The following is a 20,456-nucleotide window of genomic DNA, read 5'->3' as shown; positions in this document are numbered from 1 at the left end:
ATAATTTATTTTTTTAATTTTATATCTATTTAATAATATTTTTAGATATAAATATTTTAAAAAGTGATAAGTTATAAATATCACGTTTTCAATTATAATATATATATATATAATTATATTATTTTTTTAATTATATTATCTCGTTAATAATAATAAAAAGCTAATAAGCAAAAATCTTGAGGGTGGGAGCCACGTGGCATGTTATGACAGCTGATTTGAATACGAAATCAGGGAAATAGCGATAACACACCGCTTTCCTTGAACAATCCAGTTTCTCGCAAATACAAAACGGGGGAGCAGTTGACCTTCTAATATCTTTGCACTGAAGCCCCCCACCCCACCTATTCCTTTTTTGCTCACTCGATCCAAATGTATAACAATCCTTCCCACCTGCCCTTCACCAAATCTTCCATCTCCCTCTCTTTTGGTAATTAATCCTTCGCAGATTTGGTTACCGTTTCCCCCTTCTTCTGCCCACATATATTTCTTTCCGTGTTCGTGTAGTGTTTGCTTCTAATCTCCCGAGTTTAGTGTTAGTCAATGTTCATATTTTTTTGTTTAAAAACAAGTTTGGTTTCTTTCTTGATCGGTTTCTTTTATTTTGCTTTTATCAGAGACTAAACAGAGGTTTCCTGGGTTTTGTGAGATCAGATGGCAGAAGGAAACGTTTCCAGATATGTGAAGTTAACAAAAGAACAAACTGGTGTAGAGGAGATTAAGCCTGGTGAACTAAATCAGCCCATTGAAGTTCCTCATGTCTCTCTCTCTCTCTCTCTTTCTCTCTGTTTTTTTCTTATTTTTTTATCTCAAATTTTATCACTCTTTTGTGTCAAGTCTTGAGATTTAAGATATTTTAATGTTTCACTGTCATATGCGATTGTTTCAAAGTTTAGGATTTGCACCCTTAAAGGGTTTAGCTTTTCAACTTCGATCTGACGCTGTTGTATTTGCTTCTCGAGTCAAATTATCACGCGTTTTCTTATGTGGGTTTTGAATGCTCAGTCTGAATTTGTGTATCTTTTGGATCTCTGAATTTTTTTAATTTTTGGTGAGGCAGTTGGAAGTTTGCAAATGTAATGAATGTGGGCAACCTTTACCTGAGAACTTTCAGCCTCCAGCAGACGAGCCTTGGACTACTGGGATTTTTGGATGTGCTGAAGACACTGAAAGCTGTAAGTTCATTTGTATCTAGCATTATATGGTTTCAAATCAATGTTTTGTGATGTGGGTATATCATATTTTGATATGATGTGTTCTGAACTTTTCAGAGATGAATGGCTTCTGTTACTGTGATTTATGAAGTATTTTATATTTTTATTGGAAGTGAGAATTTATGACATGGAGATATGAAACTAGCTAACTTGATCTTCTTTTCCCTCAACTCAAACATGCATGAAATAAATGGTAATTATCTAGTGCCTGTGATAAACCATAAATGGCTTTAGCCGAATCTGAGCCTGTGCTCATTGTGTGTGCTTGAAAGGAAAGTCATGGCACTTTTTCTTGAAGATCATCCTCTAGATAATATATGAACATTCCTTTCTTGATATATATCCTTTAGCTAATCGGGAACTTTATGCTCAACTCTGTGAGAAATAATTGTATCAGATCAGAAATTTTGTATTTGCACACATGGTAGCCCCGTTTATGATTTGAATGCAGGCAGTTCACTTATTTCTGTTTTTTGTTGTTTCCTAAATATATGATTTCTTTTGTTTTTAAATTTTAAATTTTCTTCTTATTTTTCTGAAATCCTTGTTGATATAAAATGGAATTCTTTACTTTTTCTAGTGCAACTTTTCCCCTGGTGTTATTTCCCCATTGTTGTTAGCAGAGAAAAAATAGTTTTTTCCCCAACTGTGGAACTTAGATGCATGGATGCCATTTGAAACCCTCTACAGATTTTACTATAGGCACAGTTCAAATTTTCAATTCATTTCAAGAACATGGTTTTAGAAAATGACTTTGATAGACCAAATGACTAATGACATTTTGGAAATTGATAGTTAATGTGGCCTTGTGTTTTTGCCATTTGCCATAACCAATCAAACTTTCAGGTCTAATGAACTTCTCAATACTGAATAGGAACTCTATCCTGAAGTTATGATCTAGTAAAAAACTGAAAATAGTTGCTGATTAGAGTTTTATGCATTGAATTGGCAAATGCAATTTACAATTTTGAAACTCAAACATATATTTTTCTGTTTTCCCAGTTTTTTCTTTCCTGTTTAAAACAAAATATAATTGAATATGACAACTAAAGTTTCATGGATGATGTTAATTTTTTTTTTTTCATAATTAACAATGTGGTAATGACATAGATAAGACAAGGCTCAATATTTTGAATTCACATCTTATTTGGAAAGGTGTGGTTGGCTGTCACAAATTTTTGCCGTTCCTTTGTGAAGTGGATGATATTGTCCTCCGGCAACATTATGCAATTGATTCTCTTGTAATTCTTAGTCTTATCAAAATGCGTGTCGCCTTTTAGGGTTTTAATTGCTTTTTTATGCAAGGAATGATGGATTAATTCCTTGTTTTACACCTGAAAAGGTTGGACAGGACTATTTTGTCCTTGTGTTCTATTTGGTAGAAATATTGAGAGCTTGAGAGATGATACGCCCTGGACTACACCATGTGTTTGCCATGCTGTTTGCGTTGAAGGTGGCATCGCACTGGCAGCAGCGACAGCTGTCTTCCATGGAATTGACCCAAGCACGTCATTTCTTATTTGTGAGGGTTTACTTTTTGCTTGGTGGATGTGTGGCATATACACTGGTCTTGTTCGACAGTCTTTACAGAAGAAATATCATCTCAAGGTAATCTCAATTTTCTCTATTTTCATGTTCATGTTATGAATTGAAGACAACAAGGATCCTCAACACATTGTTAAGGTTAAAAAAAGCACAACATGAACATTTTGTAGATGCAGACAAGATGACTGCTTCTGGATTCCTTTAGTATTTTATGGGACCACTCAATAATTTTAGGAGTTGTAACACATGGAACACTGTAATTGTTGCTATTATTCCTTGAATGATATTGATATTTCAATGCGCTTTCCTATGGTGAAAATTACTCTTTTCAGCATACAAATTTGTTTAGTTCATGATAAAGTGCGCTGCTGGAAGTTGATGTCGAATAACAAAAAATAATGAAATAGTCATCATATAATTTTTATGAACTTAAAGGATATTTTATTCCTTAATGATATGGGAATTTTTTACTCCAATTCAAAGCTAATGATTTCAAAAGCACCGAAGTGCATTAAATTTTAAGTTTGCCGACAGTGTCCGAGGGTCTGTGCTGCCAAACAATCAGCATGGCTTCCATTGTGCTACCTAATGAAGCCTTAATATTTTGAGGGTTGCTGCAGTGCTGATGTTTTAGCATTGTCACATTCCTGACGCCTAAAGCATAGCGCCCCACCCCCTTCCCACCCAAAAAAAAAATGTTTAATTTTTACTGTTTGCTGACTAGCATTTGTTTGGATTGCAGAATTCACCTTGTGACCCATGCATGGTGCACTGCTGCATGCACTGGTGTGCTTTGTGCCAGGAGCACAGGGAGATGAAGGGGCGTCTATCAGATAACTTTGTCATGCCAATGACCATCGTCAATCCTCCACCTGTTCAAGAGATGAGTGCCACCACTGAAAACCAGGATTCCACTCCATCCTCTGAAAAGAGCACCAACTTGGAAATGCAGCCTCTGTAAAATCCGTTCATACAATAGTACCAAGGAAGCGAATTTGATCTTGAAACTGAATTTTTTTTTTGTTTTTACAAAGAATTTCGTTGCACAAGTGACAAGATAATACAAGAGAAATTCTGAAATGTTTTCTGTCCCCCTTTCACTAAGAGAGTTACAATATATATATACATCAAGAAGTATCAAAACCCTTAATTCTAGCATCTAATAAACATAATCAGATTCTTTAATACTAGGCCTAGACAATAATTGAGATCTTTAGAGAGAATCCAGGGATATACAGCTATGACAGAAATTAAACAAAGAAAGAAGAATATAGTGACAGCTATGAAAGAAATAGAATAAGAAAAGGAGAATATACTGACAGCTACAAAAGAAAGACTAATAGCTATTAAAAAAATGAAATAAAAGAGAATATATTGACATCCCCCCTCAAATTGATGCGGGTAGGTCGAACAACATCAATTTGCGACTGAGAAACTTATGTCGTTGGCGTGTCAAGGCTTTTGTAAAGGCATCAGCGATTTGAAGAGCAGTATTGAGATGAGGAAGAGTGATAACACCGCGAGTAAAGGCCTCCCTAATATAATGACAGTCCACCTCTATGTGCTTGGTGCGTTCATGGTAGACCGGATTTGCAGCTATTTGAATAGCACTAGTATTATCACCATGAAGTGGAGTAGGAGCAGTAGGGGGGAACCCAAGTTCAGAAATAAGACCACGTAACCACACAATTTCAGAACAAGCTGCTGACATGGCTCGATACTCAGCCTCTGTAGAAGATTTAGAGACACAATCCTGCTTCTTACACTTCCAAGAGATCAAGGCATCTCCAAGAAAAATGCACCAGCCTGTAATAGATTTTCTAGTATCTGGGCAGCCAGCCCAATCCGCATCACTATAGGAAGTCAAGGTAAGAGTAGAATGTTTGGGAAAAAACAACCCACGAGTAGGGGACCCAATTAAGTATCGAATAAGACGACGAACTGCAGCAAGATGAAGATGTCGAGGTGCCTGCATAAATTTGCTAACTATATGGACAGCATAGGAGATATCAGGCCTTGTAATTGTTAGGTAGATAAGACTACCAACAAGTTGCCGATATAAAAAAGGATTAGGCAAAAGCTCGCCTTCATCTTTTCGGTATTTCACATTCACCTCCATTGGTGTATCAACAGCAGTAGCATTCTTTAAATCAGCAAGCTCAATGAGATCCTGAATATATTTATGTTGATTTAAGAACAAACCATGATCTCTAGAGTGAACTTCCAGCCCCAAAAAATATGTGAGATGTCCAAGATCTTTCATTTGAAATGTACTATGTAACATATGTTGAAGCTTGGTGATCAACCCAATGTCATTACCAGTGAGGATAATATCATCAACATAAACTAAGAGAAATACCATACCAGTGGTGGTCTTGTAAAAGAAAAGGGATGAATCATATTGACTTTGTGTGAAGGAGAAGGTGAGAAGAGTGTTGCGAAACTTCTCAAACCAGGCTCTAGGTGCTTGTTTCAACCCATACAAAGAGCGTCTTAGTTTGCAAACTGCATTAGAAGCCTTTATGGACATACCAGGTGGAAGTGTCATATAAATCTCTTCCTTAAGATCCCCATGCAAGAAGGCATTGGTTACATCCATCTGATATAAAGGCCAGGCTTTAGAGGCTGCAATAGCAAGAAGTGTTCTCACCGTAGTCATCTTAGCAACGGGTGCGAAGGTTTCTTCATAGTCGAAGCCATATTGTTGTTTATTGCCAAGAGCAACCAATCGAGCTTTGTATCTATCCAAAGATCCATCAGACTTGAGTTTCACAGTATAAACCCACATGCTCCCAATAGGCTTAACATGTGAAGGACAAGAAATAATGTCCCAAGTATGATTGGCCTTAAGTGCGTGAAGTTCTGCCTCCATGGCTTGTTTCCAGCACTCATGTTTGCTAGCCTGTTTATAACAAGTGGGAATGGAAATAGAAGAGAGAGTAGTAGACATAGCCACAGGAGTGGAAAAACCATACCTTTCAGGAGGTTTGTGAGGTCTAGAGCTTCTACGAAGAGGAGGGGGATCATAGGAAATGGGCAGAACAGGATCAGATGTTGCAGGAAGATGTGAAGGAACCTCGGTGATACCTGGAGAAAGAGCAGAAGCAGGAGTGCGTCTATGATAAACATAACCAGGTTTAAACCTTTGTATTAGTGTTGACGACTTAGAAAAAGATGGTAAAACAGATAAAGATGGAAATACAGAAGGCTGTTGGGTGCAAAAGAAAGGCTGATTTTCAAAAAATATAACATTCCTAGAGACACGAGTTCGACGTGCATGTGGATCATAACAAAGAAATCCTTTTTGGGTGACAGCATAGCCTAAGAAAGCACACTTGACGGATTGGGCAGTAAGTTTATTTCTCTCATGTGCAGGAAGGTGAACAAAACAAACACATCCAAAAATATGAAGATTGGAATAATTTGGTGCATGTCCAAACAAACGAACATAGGGAGAATCATTGTTCAAGTGAGGAGATGGTAATCGATTAATTAAATAAACAACAGTACATAAAGCTTCACACCAAAAATGAGAAGGAACATATGACTCAAGGAGAAGAGTTCGAACAACATCAAGAAGATGACGATTCTTTCTTTCAGCCACACCGTTTTATTGTGGGGTGAAAGGACAAGAACGTTGTGATATGATCCCATGACTTTGAAGAAAAAATTGAAATGCATTTGACATATATTCACCACCTGAATCAGATTGCAGAATTTTAATTTTGGCAGAAAATTGTGTCTCAACTAAGGCAAGAAGGGCTTTAAACACAGAGAAAACCTCACTTTTAGATCGAAGAAAATATACCCAAGTAAAACGAGTGAAATCGTCTATAAATGTAACAAAATATCTATAATGTTCATGAGAAATGACAGGTGCAATACCCCATACATCAGTATGCACGATTTCAAAAGGTTTGGTGGTGTGAGTTTTATGCAATGGAAAAGGAAGTGTTTTGCTTTTACCAAGTTTGCAAGATGCACAATCAACAATATCATTATGAGAAGAAGTTGAATTTTTATTTCCTAATAAACCAGATTTAAACAAGACTCGAAGTACATGAGAATTAGGATGTCCTAAACGTCTATGCCACACCTGATTATCACAGTGAGCAGCATTACATGCAACATAATTTAACATAGGAGAGGGAGATAGAAACAAGGGAAATAGACGTCCCACTTTAGGTCCCTTCACGATCATCTTCCCGGACACTTGATCCTGCACAAAACAACCAGATTTGGAAAAATGAACATCACAATTGTTGTCAACTAATTGGCCAACAGATATGAGATTAGTGGACAGCTTAGGAGACACAAAGACAGTATTTAGAAGGGCTGAAATATCACCAACAGCTGTGATAGACAAAGGATTACCATCGGCAGTACGAATATGAAGATTACCTTCATATTTTTTAACATTATTTAAAGGTAAGACAGTGTTGGTCATGTGATTAGAAGCAGCAGAATCAAAATACCAAGGCTTAGGAATGGAATTTCGGTTACCTGAAAGGCCTAAAGCAGAAAGGGTAGAAACTATCATTTGTTGGACCATTTCAGGGGTAATAGAGGACTGACCAGGACTAGGAGTATTGGAGGAACCAACCGAGACATTATAGGCGGTTTCAGATTTCTTTGGAGGCCGGATGGAGCAATCTTTGATGATATGCCCTGTTTTCTTACAATAGTTGCAGAATTTTTTGGTACAAGTAGTGGCAATGTGCCCAAATCCTTTGCAGCTATAACACTGAACATTTGACATATTTCTACCTCCTTTAAACCTCCCTTGAGCAGTGTATGCAACAGGGATTGGAGTAGAATTTTGAGCTTTCTGCTCCAAGACAGCTTGTGTAATGATCCGTTGTTCTTCCCTGAGAAGCTCTCCTACACAAATATCCAAGAAAGGAACTGGTTCTCTATTCATCAGGTTGGACCTGATTGCTTCAAATTCCCCTCTTAACTTCATTAAAAATTGATCACGCTTGCTAGTCTCATGCACACTTTGAATAACAATAAGTCCTTCAAGAGGTACACTTGCATACACAATGTCTGTGTACTCAGCCCAAAGATTTACAAAGGAAGAATAAAATTCTTGTATTGACATACTACCTTGATTGAGTTGACCCAACTCAAGTTCCAATTGAAACCTTCGTGCTGTATTGCTTTGGTTGTAAACTTTCTTTAGGTAATCCCACATTTCTCTAGATGATTTGTAAGGCTTGAGATTGAGAAGCATGGAGTGTTCCATACTTCCAAGGATCCAAGACATAATCTGAGCATCCTTCACCTCCCATTTCACATATTTCTCCTTTTCCTGCTCACTGTCAGGTGCAGGAACTGTCCCAGCAATATGACCCCATAATTCCTTTCCCTTGACAAAAATCTGAAACTGGAAAGCCCAGGCAGAATAGTTCTTTCCAGTAAATCGAACAATAAAATGTTCAGATCGTTCCATAGACAAGATTTAACTAGAAACAAGAACAAAAAGATCAAGTCCAAGAAAAAACAGAATAAAAGAACCAGATAAGGAACTAGACACAAGATGAATTGATTTCAGAATTTTGGCTCTGATACCATGACAAGATAATACAAGAGAAATTCTGAAATGTTTTCTGTCCCCCTTTCACTAAGAGAGTTACAATATATATATACATCAAGAAGTATCAAAACCCTTAATTCTAGCATCTAATAAACATAATCAGATTCTTTAATACTAGGCCTAGACAATAATTGAGATCTTTAGAGAGAATCCAGGGATATACAGCTATGACAGAAATTAAACAAAGAAAGAAGAATATAGTGACAGCTATGAAAGAAATAGAATAAGAAAAGGAGAATATACTGACAGCTACAAAAGAAAGACTAATAGCTATTAAAAAAATGAAATAAAAGAGAATATATTGACAACAAGAAGTTGCTGTACCTCCCTTGTCCATCAAAGGATTCAGAACAGTCATGCAGTTTTACCCTTATTGATACTTTTTTGTAAAGTTTACTTTTGATTAATGAGGATGCATTCTCATTCAGACTTTCTGCTTTGATATGTTAGTACCTCCTGGTTATCGTGTTGAACCAGAAAGAGTTGCTTCCACAGCCTCAGCCTCAGGTGTTAGAATTTTGCGCATTTAGCTTTTTGTACAAGAGAATCTGTTGTTGAATTTGGTGATTGGTCAAGTAGTTGAGCATTTGATTAGCAGGTTCCAAGGTAAAATCTCACATGGGAAGATTGATCATTGAACAAACAATCTTCACGTCCAACACTCCACGAATTAGCCATACAGCACCGCTCCTTTTTCGTTGTTTTGCCAGTCTTTACATGAAGGAGCTCTGCAATGCCTCCAAAGTGGATGGTATCATGCGTCTGGTTGGTGTTGCCGGCACTCTACTTTCTGATTACTTAATAAATCTAACGTATTCAGTGGCCTAATAGAGAAAAGTAGGACCCACAAATGATAGACACGAGTTACTCTTGTCACAGCTTCCAAAGCTGAACCATGGACTGTCCTAAAGCTCCCCTTCCCCCAGTCAGTTTCCATTATTTATCACTGTTAGGTCCTTTACCACTGCATGATCTCTCTATTATTTTGCGTAAAATGTAAGCCTGTTTCACTTATTCGTCTCTTTCAAAACCAGAATAGGGGGTGTTTCACATGGTTTTGCTTTTATTTTTAAATATTTTTTAAAAGTATTCTTTTCTTGAAAAATATTAAATTAATATTTTTTAGTATTTTTTAATGATTTTAAAGTATTCATTTAAAAATAAAAAATATTTTTTTAATATATTTTCAAACAAAAACTATTTAAAAAAATATTATATATCACAGTCCAACATTTACTTCGATTAAAACAAATATTTGCCCTCCGTCAAGTCCTAAAAATTACTAAGGCTACAAACAAACTGCCCTAATACCTACCTATAATTATAATTTTATAACTTAACTGGGGATCTACTTTAGATAAGAACAGACAATACTTGAGTTACAGGTGAGAATCGACTTGTCAAATGAGGTTTATTAAAAATACACACACACACACACACATATATAAAACATTATTTTAACAAAATTATGATTAAGTTTCGATATTTACACCCGAATCAATCAGGACAACTTAGGTTTTTAACCCAGTAAATGAAGGTTTTTTTTTCAATCTAAACTGTTCCACCCCATATCATTCAGGTACCCATATATACCTGCTGATCTGGTACAGGTTTTAAAACAATGCCTACAACTCTCTCTCTCCAAGACGTTTTGACTGTCTAGTACAACTCTCTCTCTCTCTCTCTCTTCCCCCAAGACATTGTGACTGTCCAGGCTTGTACAACTCTCTATCTCTCTCCAAGACATTGTGACTGTCTAGGCTTGTTTCCATGGAGAGATCACAGTCAGAGACTGGAAGGAGGAGAATGGAAAAGAATAAGGAAAGGGTGCAGTTCCTACCTCCTGGGCGTATGTTACCGGTGCCTCCCATGGTGAGGCCACCAGCAGCAGCAACCAATGAAGTGAGGCTAGCAGCAGTAGATGTTGAGTTGAACATACGGCTGAGATCAGCAGACATGCCTGGTGCAATGCAAGAGCATGCATTTAGGTTCAGTAGAGCACTCCTTGATGCTAATAATCTCGAAAGCAAGAATCCCAATCCTACTCGTATCGCCATGAGTCTCAAGAAGGTATGGAGATTTTCCATGGATTCGACCTTGATGATTGCACATAAAATTTGCTTCTAATACAGTCAAAGTATTTTTTTTAAGCATAGTTCCAAAAATGGCATCTTTTTTATTAACGAACAGGGCATCTATTGATACTACATATGAATGAACACTTCAATTTGTCGGTGGAACAACAGTAAATCTCCCTATCATAAGTTTATTACAAGACTCAATAGCAAGCAGAAAGGCACAGATAAGTCAAGTAGCCATACCCCACCCCACCCCACCTCTTCTCTATCCATTCTAATAATGTTGATTCGTGACATGAAAGAAGGTTGCGAGGAGGTTTGTTTTTATGTTTTAAAAATATTTAATTTTTTTAATTTATTTTAAATTAATATGTTTTCAATATTTTTAAATTATTTTGATATGTTGATATTAAAAATAATTTTTTAAAAATAAAATTATTAATATATATTCATGAAAAATTATTTAAAAATAAAGTAGAAAAACATTTGCAAATAAATTCTACCTCCACTAATGACTGGGGAGGCCAGTCATTGAGAACGAGAAGTGCTCATAGCACCCAAGTAATTTTTCAGGAAAATCTACGATGACTGTTAAGTTGAGATTTAATTAACAAAAATAGGATTATGGCTGCCAAGTTATTTATTATTATTATTTTGGAGCTTATAGCTTTGTTGTTTTTGTTTAAAAGCTTGCAACTTTATTAACTTCTTCAATAACACATCAATTCCTGATGTAAAGATTTTAGTTTTTTGTCATTCACTCAGAATGTATCTTGATATCCATACCGATTATACCATGGATTTTGTTCGAAGTTTTCAGACAACTGCGCCCTATGTGTTCAAACCTTGTTGAAATTTATTAGCGTTGGCTGAGTTGACAACAACCAAAATTATTTATGTGATTGACCTTAGTTGACTTGAACTTTTTCTCCCCTGCCTCTTTTCTTAGCAATTCCTTGCAAATGGGCATATACAAGGAAGTTTTGGCACTACTGTTGTTCATTAGTCCCTTTTCTGTTTCTTTTTCCTTTTCTTTTTCAGGAGTTTGATGCAATGTATGGCATCGCATGGCACTGCATTGTTGGCAAGAGTTATGGTTCATTTGTAACTCACTCAAGTGGTCGATTTGTATATTTTTCCGTGGACAACCTCTCTTTTCTTCTTTTCAAGACCGAGGTCCAACCAGTGAAGAGGCCAACTCCATTGCGCAAGCTCAAGGCATAAATTGGTCGTGCTCATTAAAAATCTGCTTGAATTTTAAGTAGACGAATTTGCATTTTATGGACAAGGGGAGGTTATGCTATGACTTGTATTTGGGACCTTCTCTAAACTCGGTTCTGATGCTGTTTTATTTACTCTTTTCCTTTCCTTTTCTTCATGGCTTTAGTTTTTCATCGCAAGTAGCCAGATTTAGTCTCGAATAACATTAAAATATTGTAAATCCTATTTTAATTTGGATTCGGGTCTTACAATATATTGGATTGCCATACAGGAAAGTCTAAGAACTACCGAAAAATTTCACAAATTACAGTCTTTACTATAATTTATTTGATCAGGATCACATTAGTTTCTCTCCACTAAAGCGCTAAAGAATTATGAAGAACGATAAAGACAGTCTGCCAATTTCCTTCATGGCTATAGAGGCTAGTGATCTTGAAGGTGGCATAGAACCATGCAGAAGCAACTCTGCTTCTTCTTATACAGACACTTTTGCTGATTATATTTATTCTTCCAGCTCGAACTCATCAAGTGTAACTGCTTGTTGGGAATCCTGGAACACTTCTTTCGAATGTGTTGATTTGGGATCAGAAACTGTTGTAGACAAGGAAGTTGTAACATGGGAAACCAAGATAAAGAAAGAAGATGTGGGGTCTTATAAGGAGGAGAGACAGAGATCAGGAGCTCCCTCTAAAATTATGGCTTGTTTCAACTTTCTGTGGCTTCTCTTCTGCGCTTGATAGGATTCTATAGGTTCTCTTCTCTAATTCTGTTCCGATTAGTCTCGACAAACTGTGGTTCCTTGTCTAATTTAATTACTGGCTGTTCTGTTCCGGGATCTCAGGCTTTTAGGGTTTTTTTTTATTTTAAAAAAAGACAATTTTGAGCCAGTTAGGTTATTTCTTTTATATATATATATTCTGTTCCAATTAGTCTCGACAAACTGTGGTTCCTTGTCTAATTTAATTACTGGCTGTTCTGTTCCGGGATCTCAGGCTTTTAGGGGTTTTTTTTTTTAAAAAAAAGACAATTTTGAGCCAGTTAGGTTATTTCTTTTATATATATATATTCTGTTCCAATTAGTCTCGACAAACTGTGGTTCCTTGTCCAATTTAATTACTGGCTGTTCTGTTCCGGGATCTCAGGCTTTTAGGGGTTTTTTTTTTTAAAAAAAAGACAATTTTGAGCCAGTTAGGTTATTTCTTTTATATATATATATTCTGTTCCAATTAGTCTCGACAAACTGTGGTTCCTTGTCCAATTTAATTACTGGCTGTTCTGTTCCGGGATCTCAGGCTTTTAGGGGTTTTTTTTTTTAAAAAAAAGACAATTTTGAGCCAGTTAGGTTATTTCTTTTATATATATATATTCTGTTCCAATTAGTCTCGACAAACTGTGGTTCCTTGTCCAATTTAATTACTGGCTGTTCTGTTCCGGGATCTCAGGCTTTTAGGGGTTTTTTTTTTTAAAAAAAAGACAATTTTGAGCCCTTTTCGTGACGATTTTACTGATTATCGCCTATTTGATGATGGACTAGGAGCGCAACCAATGTGCCAATTATTTTCTTTATTCCATAACAATAGCATTGCGTATTCAGATGATGTTCCATTGAGCAGTGTTGATGCTGAAGCTGGTGGCGCTTCTCCTTTTCCTTCAAACTCCAATGATGCTACAAACAAGAAGCAACATGGAATGTGGTCTGCCTTCATGCAGTGTTTCGAGTTCTTAAATATTTTTAGCCGCTGATCAATTATTTAGTGGAGAGGAAGAGCACATGTCTTTGCTCCCAATTCCCTCTTATATTTGTTAAGAGTACTCTTTATTTATTTATATTCTGCACGAGTTATTAATGGGGAACGCTAATTTGATTTCATGGATCGTGCATGTTCAATTGTTTATGTTGAAAATAGTGTTTTTCTTTTAATTCTTGTTCATCTTACACATGAACTGGGTTTTTCTTTCTTTCTACTTGGGTGACTGTTTTCTTTCTTCTTGTTGCTATTGTTCTCTTCGCATAAAGCACTGACTGGCTGAATATGTAAACTTTATTTTTTCTCAGCAATATGATATTTTTTGTCCAAATCCCATTCATATTCAGACTAACTTCTCTTCAGATGGGTCTAGATTCAAACTATCTATGCTCACGGCCTTTCTTTGGATTCAAAATCGGAGAACATAATGTGAGAAGACAATCCACTTAACACCGAGTCGATATTTAGGGTTTGTTTTATGTAACAGAGGATCATACTTGACTATTCTTTTTTTTTTCAAAAAAAAAAAATCCCTCCTCTGATAACTAGAACTGCATGTTATTGAAACTGAGGTTCAATAATTGGCACTAAAATTATTTTAGACCAGGACAATTATAAATAAAAGTTGATGCAGGGAAATTTTCTCAAATACAAAGGGTGGCCATTGAATGAACTTAACGATTGCTACCAATGAAATACTACCACAGTGTAAATAGCGGTTAATTTTTGAATCATGGGTTTGCAACCCTGAACAGACGCACACGTATATGAACATTGTTGCAATCTTTCCATGACTGCTAAAACGAAAAACACAAAGGGTTTGCCATTTCTCTTTTAATGCATAACTGCTATTCTGCCTTGGAAAAATTCCAACTTCAAATTCTTGTCTTGGCAATATGTTGATATTTGGTAAAATGGCTTCAACATCACCGACTGCACGTTTCAAACAATCGGTTACTCCCGCTTCTCTTAGGGCGTATCTTGCAGAGTTCATCTCCACTTTCTTTTACGTGTTTGCAGTTGTAGGATCTGCCATGGCTTCAAGTAAGTGTTGAATAGCAACTTCTATTCTGTTTAGTGAAAAGGGATTGGCTTGATTGTCCATGTTTCTGGCTGTAATATGTCGGTATAAATGATCCTTGTTTGTTTTTAATTAGTAATGTTCTTTTTTAGTGAGACAAGAACATGTAAAATGGAAATTTAGAGCCATTTGTCAATTTTGCTGCGGTCTTGTTCTGATAAAATGCAAACAGAACTGGCTGGTTATGAAATAAGCATAGTTGTCGACTATTGTGGTTTTGGTTCTAATAACACGCTGAGGCACATTCAAAATATTGATCAAAAGGCATGATTTAGTTTTTCTAGAAGTAGAGAGTTTACAAGTTTTAAGGTTGATGTTTGATTTTGGCATGTATCAGGGAAATTATTGCCAGATGCAGCAGCAGATCGATCCAGCCTAGTGATAGTAGCAATGGCGAATGCTTTTGCACTCTCATAGGCTTTGAACATTGCTGCAAATGCCTCTGGACGGCATGTGAATCCTACTGTCACATTTGGCATGGCTGTTGGAGGACGCATTAATGTGCCCTCTGCTCTATTCTACTGGATTTCTCTGATGTTGGCCTCTGTTATGGCTTGCATTTTCTTGAAAGTGGCCACCGTAGGACAGGTGATAAAATCCGCTCTCAGTTAATGCAAGATAGATTGGATAGGATCCTTTAATCGATTGCAGCTTTCTTGCACTAATAATATTTGCTTACATTTTCTTGCACTGCGCCATCACTAAGATGCAACTTCTATTCTGTAATTTTCTAGCATGTTCCAACCAACACAATTGCTGAGGAAATGACAGGATTTGGAGCATCTCTGCTAGAAGGTGTGATGACATGTGGCTTGGTGTACACTGTTTACGCTGCCGGGGACCCTAGACGTCGTTCATGGGGCGCCATTGGACCTTTGGCAGTTGGTCTTACGGCAGGAGCCAGTGTCTCGGCTGCAGGACCCTTCTCAGGTGGCTCGATGAATCCAGCCTGTGCATTTGGGTCTGCAGTTATTGCTGGGAGGTTAAAAAACCAGGCTGTTTATTGGGTTGGACCCTTGATTGGAGCCGCAGTTGCTGGGCTTCTCTATGATAATGCTGTCTTCCCTACTGAAGCTCCAGATTCTCTTAGGGGGGTTTTAGATGACGTTGTAGTTTAATTGCAGTTTGATGTAGCTGACACTTTGTTCTTATTGTACTTCTAAGCGGTCACAGTGTTCCTTTAACCTCTAATCATTAGTAAATTACGGCACTATTTGTTTTTCCTGATTATGGGAGTATTTTGATCGCCTCTTTATTTTTTAAAATATTTTAAAAATAATATTTTAAAAATAATTTAAAATAAAAATAAATAAATTTTAGTTATCCTAATCCAATGAGCTATCAGCATACAATTAACTTCATCAACGATTGAGATCACTCCAAGCTTTTTACACAACCTCTTCTGATCCTACCCAGTACACAATAAACAAGTCCCCCCCACAATTAACAGCATGATCTTCATCAAGCTCGTACTTAGAGGCCCTGACAATGGGTCTGCGGCACCACGCAGCCCAGCAAGAGGGTAACAACAAGAAGCTGTTTTTAAAGGTCGTGGATTAATGGGAACACGAGACCATGTTGTAGTTAGAAATTGAGATTATGATTTTTTATATTAACAACATTGATTTCAACTTGAGTTTTTTTTCAAGCACATCAAGTTTAATCATGATTTTAATTAAATATATATTTTAATTATAAAAAAAATTATTTTTAAAAATTTAACTTTCTCATAATATAACAATAAAATTTATTATAATATTAAACACTTATAACAATGCTGGTGGTATTAATAATAGTTGTTCTGGTGATATTAATATTGATAATATTATAAATTTATGATAAAATACAATAAAATAATAATTGTGTATAGTAGTGATGATTGTTATTGTTGTGGAAGAATAAAATAATTAAACGACTATATATTACAAGTTAATAGAATATCTTTCTCCCATGAAATATAGAGTCGATTAAAAAATATTTTATATTGATTTATGTTTTAGTATTTGTCTATATAATATTAAAAATTTATTAATTTTTCTTTATAAACAAACATACTCAATCCCTGTTTGTTTGCAGGAAAGTATTTTTTTTTTAAATAAATTTTTAAAAAATAAATTATTTTATGATATCTGGTAGTGTAATGTAAAATAAGTTGGAAAATATTTTCTAGTGTTTGGTTATGTCATAAAAAATAAGTTGAAAAATAACTTATTAATATTTTATTTTTCTTATGTTTATTAAAATAATTAAGACCAAATCTTATAAATTAAAAAGTTGAATGTGAATAAAATTATAAAAAATATAATTCATAAATTATCTCAAATAAAATAAATAATAATTAAAATAATAAAGATCAAATCTAAAAAGTAAAAAAAATAAAAGATGATGAAATTAAAATAATAATACATAATAATTTATAAATTATTTTAAATAAAATAATTAACAATCAAAAGAACGATGACCGAATTTGATAGATAAAATATTTTAATAAAAAATTGATAAAAAAAACAAATAACAATTATAAAAATGAGGATCAAAGTTAATATAAAAATTAAATTTTAATAGATAAAATTAAAAAAAATATTTAAAATAAAATATATATAGCAATAAAAAATTTAAGAATCAAATTTGATATAATCGGTAAATAATACGATATTTCTAAATTTTTCACAATTTTTTAAAATTGTTTTCCGTCCAAAATTTTTAGAAAAATACTTTTATAAAAATCAAATTAAATTTTTATTTAATTAAAAATTATTTTTTATTTATTAATTTTTTAATAATAAATAAATATAAAATTTTTTTAAATTTTTTTCTAAATGTTTTTTAGAAATCAAACATGGCACAATCGCATGGTAAAAAAAATCCAGATTCTGCACGGGCCTGGTTGATAAAATAACTGAACAGTCGAGTGCATCAATGATCGAACCAGGCCCAATTAAAAATGGAAAAAAGTATCATTTTTCCCGCTTCTTTCATAGAGACGCTCCTCTAAAATTCAAAACAATCAAATCCCTCCCTCCCTCCATCCAAAAACCAAAAACAAAAATTCCACACAAACAAACTCTCCATTTCTTCCCAACCCCAACTCACCCACTCCCCGGCCTTGTCATATTGGAAACCCTAAAATTTTCCCAAGCCTTTTTAATTTCAGGGGTTCTCATTTTCAACTACGAATGTATATAAAGGAGATATGTTTAGAGGGGTTCAAATCTTACGCAACAAGAACAGTAGTACAAGGATTCGACCCCTTTTTCAATGCAATTACGGGGCTAAATGGGTCTGGCAAGTCGAATATTCTGGATTCGATTTGTTTTGTTTTGGGTATAACTAATTTGCAGCAAGTTAGGGCATCCAATTTGCAGGAGTTAGTGTACAAGCAAGGACAGGCAGGGATTACTAAAGCTACAGTGTCAATTGTGTTCGATAATTCTGACAGGAGTAGGAGTCCTCTAGGGTATGAAGATCATTCAGAGATTACTGTTACTAGACAGGTTAGTTTTCTTCAAAAATCAAACTAGTTTGCTAAATTAAGGGTTCAGAATTTGTGGGTTTTGCAAAGATTTGGTGAGAGAAAGGTAATATGTTGGTTTAATTTTTGTTAGAGGCAAGAGAAATGTTTGGTTTATATTTATGTAGCTACACATTTTTCTCTTGTTTTAAAGTTGGCTTTTGATGGCGTTGGGAGGTTGCTCTGTTTTAATCGTAGAATATAATGTTTCGGTATGTTCCCTGAGTGTTCTAATTGAACGGGTCTGATTTGTATTTTGTTTCTATATTGAATTTTATGTTGCTTCTGATTATTATGGCTATGGTAACTTTACATATATTTCTGTCCTGATGTGTTTAGCAATTGCTTCAAAAAGACTGAACTAGAATGTTTAACTAAAGTGTATAATATACTACAGACCAAAGAATGGCTCTATAAGATACAGTGGTTATTGAACTAGGCCTGCAAAAAAGAGAAACTTTTTATGGTCATGATTTTTTTGAATTTAATCAAAATTGTTTGCTTTGACAGCGTTGATTTTATATGTGAAGGACTTTTATATTTGTTTCTGCAGATTGTGGTCGGTGGAAGGAACAAGTATCTGATCAATGGAAAGCTGGCCCAGCCTAGTCAAGTCCAAAACCTTTTTCATTCAGTGCAGCTGAATGTTAACAATCCACATTTTCTCATTATGCAAGGACGCATTACTAAGGTCTTGAACATGAAACCTCCAGAGATCTTATCAATGCTTGAAGAGGCTGCTGGGACAAGAATGTACGAGACAAAAAAAGAGTCCGCGTTGAAAACTCTAGAGAAGAAGCAGAGCAAGGTGGATGAAATTAATAAGCTTCTTGACCAAGAGATACTGCCAGCTTTGGAGAAGTTGAGGAAGGAAAGGATGCAATATATGCAATGGGCCAACGGCAATTCTGAATTAGATCGACTCAAAAGGTTTTGCATTGCTTATGATTATGTTCAAGCAGTGAAAATTAGAGACAGCGCAGTTGGTGAGGTGGAACATATGAGGGGCAAAATTGCTGAGATCGACACTAGTGCAGAACAGATGCTGGTGGAAATACAGCAAAAGGAGATGGAAATATCAAAATTGACTGCTGAAAAGGAAGCCAGTATGGGCGGGGAAGTAAAAACTCTGTCGGAGAATGTAGATGTGCTTGCTCAAGATCTTGTGCGAGAGGTATCGGTTTTGAATAATAAAGAGGATACTTTAAGGAGTGAATGTGAGAGTGCTGAAAAGGTGATGGAGCAATCTTTGCTAATTCTGATGTTTATTTTTATACGTCTAGCTTTGTATATTTGCCTCTAGAATTTGTTCAAGTTTTTCTCCTCTTCTTTTGTTTTTTTAATGATTTTTTAAATGACCAGGCAGTTTTCATATCGCATTTACATTTGACATTTTGATGCTCCCAGATTGTTCACAGTATTGAAGACTTAAAGCAGTCTGTTGAGGAGAGGGCTGCTGCAGTTAAAAAGTCTGAGGAAGGAGCAGCTGATCTCAAAAGGAGAGTCGGAGAACTTTCCAGTAGTTTGGAAAACTATGAGAAGGAATACCAAGTCAGTATTCATCCTTGCTTTTTTAGTTCATTTCGCCTTCTATAAATAGATAGCCACAGCATCTGACCAGCAAAACAAGTCATGGATTGAGAGTTTTAGCTGTTTTGGATAGGGTGTGCTAGCTGGGAAGAGCAGTGGTAGTGAGGAGAAATGCCTTGAAGATCAACTGGGTGAAGCAAAGTATGCTGTTGGAAATGCTGAAACAGAGTTGAAACAGTTGAAAACAAAAATTAGCCATTGTGAGAAAGAGCTGAAAGAGAAAACGCATCAGTTAATGTCAAAGAATGAAGAAGCTATTGCTGTAGAGAATGAGCTTAGTGCTAGAAGGAAAGATGTGGAAAATGCTAAATCAGCGCTGGAATCTCTTTCATACAAGGAAGGCCAGATGGAAGCTTTACAGAAGGTCTGCATGCTCCCCTTGATCCCATTTCACCTTCAGGACCTATAAATTACCTTAAAGTTGATGATTATGTTGATCAAAACTTTTCTTCAGGACTGTGCATCCGAATTGAAACTAGTGCAGAAGTTGAAAGATGAAATACGAGACCTTTCAGCGCAGCTATCAAATGTTCAATTCACATACCGGGATCCCGTGAGAAACTTTGATAGGTCGAAAGTAAAAGGCGTGGTAGCTAAACTAATTAAAGTAAAGGACAGCTCCACGATGACTGCCCTAGAGGTCAGTAATGCACATATCATATACTTGGTTTTGCCACAGCAAACTTGTATGAGTAGTAACAACTCTTACTTGAGTTGATTTTCAGGTTACTGCAGGTGGAAAGTTATTTAATGTTGTTGTGGACACTGAGAGCACTGGAAAGCAACTTCTTCAAAATGGCGATCTCCGTAGAAGAGTGACAATTATCCCCTTAAACAAAATTCAATCCCATCCTGTACCCATTAGAGTTCAGCAG

The 20,456-nt window shown here is 35.6% G+C and overlaps 4 protein-coding genes and 1 pseudogene across 10 annotated transcripts in view; 4 read left to right on the top strand and 1 right to left on the bottom strand.

Moving 5' to 3' along the window:
* Window positions 1–270: 270 nt before the first annotated feature.
* Window positions 271–18,454, top strand: LOC105115593 (cell number regulator 6-like). 7 transcript variants are annotated; one of them, XM_011012527.1, is made up of 7 exons: window positions 271–542; window positions 652–756; window positions 1,058–1,172; window positions 2,554–2,819; window positions 3,499–3,775; window positions 8,899–8,905; window positions 18,444–18,454. In XM_011012527.1, exons 2-5 carry the CDS (start codon window positions 652–654, stop codon window positions 3,715–3,717), a joined length of 705 nt encoding a protein of 234 aa, XP_011010829.1. In that variant the 5' UTR covers window positions 271–542; the 3' UTR covers window positions 3,718–3,775; window positions 8,899–8,905; window positions 18,444–18,454. The 7 variants fall into 7 exon arrangements, with proteins under 7 accessions (XP_011010829.1, XP_011010835.1, XP_011010834.1 ...); XM_011012533.1 differs by lacking the exons at window positions 8,899–8,905; window positions 18,444–18,454 and adding an exon at window positions 8,664–8,792 and having other exon boundaries at window positions 271–427; window positions 3,499–3,805; XM_011012532.1 differs by lacking the exons at window positions 8,899–8,905; window positions 18,444–18,454 and adding an exon at window positions 8,664–8,792 and having other exon boundaries at window positions 271–427; window positions 615–756; window positions 3,499–3,805.
* LOC105115592 (uncharacterized) lies at window positions 6,889–8,657 on the bottom strand. Its single transcript, XM_011012525.1, has 2 exons — window positions 7,260–8,657; window positions 6,889–6,975 (listed from the first exon to the last, which is right to left on the bottom strand). The coding sequence occupies exons 1-2, from the start codon at window positions 8,206–8,208 to the stop codon at window positions 6,938–6,940; spliced, it is 987 nt and encodes a 328-aa protein (XP_011010827.1). The 5' UTR covers window positions 8,209–8,657; the 3' UTR covers window positions 6,889–6,937.
* LOC105115594 (dynein light chain 1, cytoplasmic-like) lies at window positions 10,005–11,900 on the top strand. The gene is made up of 2 exons (XM_011012534.1): window positions 10,005–10,422; window positions 11,472–11,900. The coding sequence occupies exons 1-2, from the start codon at window positions 10,123–10,125 to the stop codon at window positions 11,652–11,654; spliced, it is 483 nt and encodes a 160-aa protein (XP_011010836.1). The 5' UTR covers window positions 10,005–10,122; the 3' UTR covers window positions 11,655–11,900.
* Window positions 14,314–15,598, top strand: LOC105115607 (probable aquaporin TIP5-1; annotated as a pseudogene).
* LOC105115596 (structural maintenance of chromosomes protein 2-1-like) overlaps window positions 17,493–20,456 on the top strand; it is a 24,940-nt gene continuing 21,976 nt past the window's right edge. Inside the window, exons 1-6 of the mRNA XM_011012536.1 lie at window positions 17,493–17,974; window positions 18,545–19,225; window positions 19,399–19,542; window positions 19,655–19,945; window positions 20,036–20,221; window positions 20,307–20,456. The exon at window positions 20,307–20,456 is cut by the window's right edge and continues 13 nt beyond it. Of these exons, the coding sequence (XP_011010838.1) occupies window positions 17,657–17,974; window positions 18,545–19,225; window positions 19,399–19,542; window positions 19,655–19,945; window positions 20,036–20,221; window positions 20,307–20,456 (1,770 nt within the window). The 5' untranslated portion in view covers window positions 17,493–17,656. The remainder of the gene's footprint in view (window positions 17,975–18,544; window positions 19,226–19,398; window positions 19,543–19,654; window positions 19,946–20,035; window positions 20,222–20,306) is intronic.

This window comes from Populus euphratica, unplaced genomic scaffold (genome assembly GCF_000495115.2).
Source record: "Populus euphratica unplaced genomic scaffold, PopEup_1.0 scaffold734.1, whole genome shotgun sequence".
Lineage (NCBI taxonomy): Eukaryota > Viridiplantae > Streptophyta > Magnoliopsida > Malpighiales > Salicaceae > Populus > Populus euphratica.
This window is presented reverse-complemented; position numbering and strand designations above follow the sequence as displayed.

Bases quoted from the DNA above. Each gene is read 5' to 3' on its own strand.
- LOC105115593 (XM_011012527.1), top strand. From the start codon at position 652: ATGGCAGAAGGAAACGTTTCCAGATATGTGAAGTTAACAAAAGAACAA. The intron at 1,173-2,553 runs GTAAGTTCATTT...ACACCTGAAAAG, and splicing joins TGCTGAAGACACTGAAAGCT to GTTGGACAGGACTATTTTGT. The intron at 2,820-3,498 runs GTAATCTCAATT...TTTGGATTGCAG, and splicing joins AGAAGAAATATCATCTCAAG to AATTCACCTTGTGACCCATG.
- LOC105115594 (XM_011012534.1), top strand. From the start codon at position 10,123: ATGGAGAGATCACAGTCAGAGACTGGAAGGAGGAGAATGGAAAAGAAT. The intron at 10,423-11,471 runs GTATGGAGATTT...TTTCTTTTTCAG, and splicing joins TCGCCATGAGTCTCAAGAAG to GAGTTTGATGCAATGTATGG.
- LOC105115592 (XM_011012525.1), bottom strand. From the start codon at position 8,208: ATGGAACGATCTGAACATTTTATTGTTCGATTTACTGGAAAGAACTAT. The intron at 6,976-7,259 runs GTAACCGAAATT...TGTTTTGTGCAG, and splicing joins TTCTGCTTTAGGCCTTTCAG to GATCAAGTGTCCGGGAAGAT.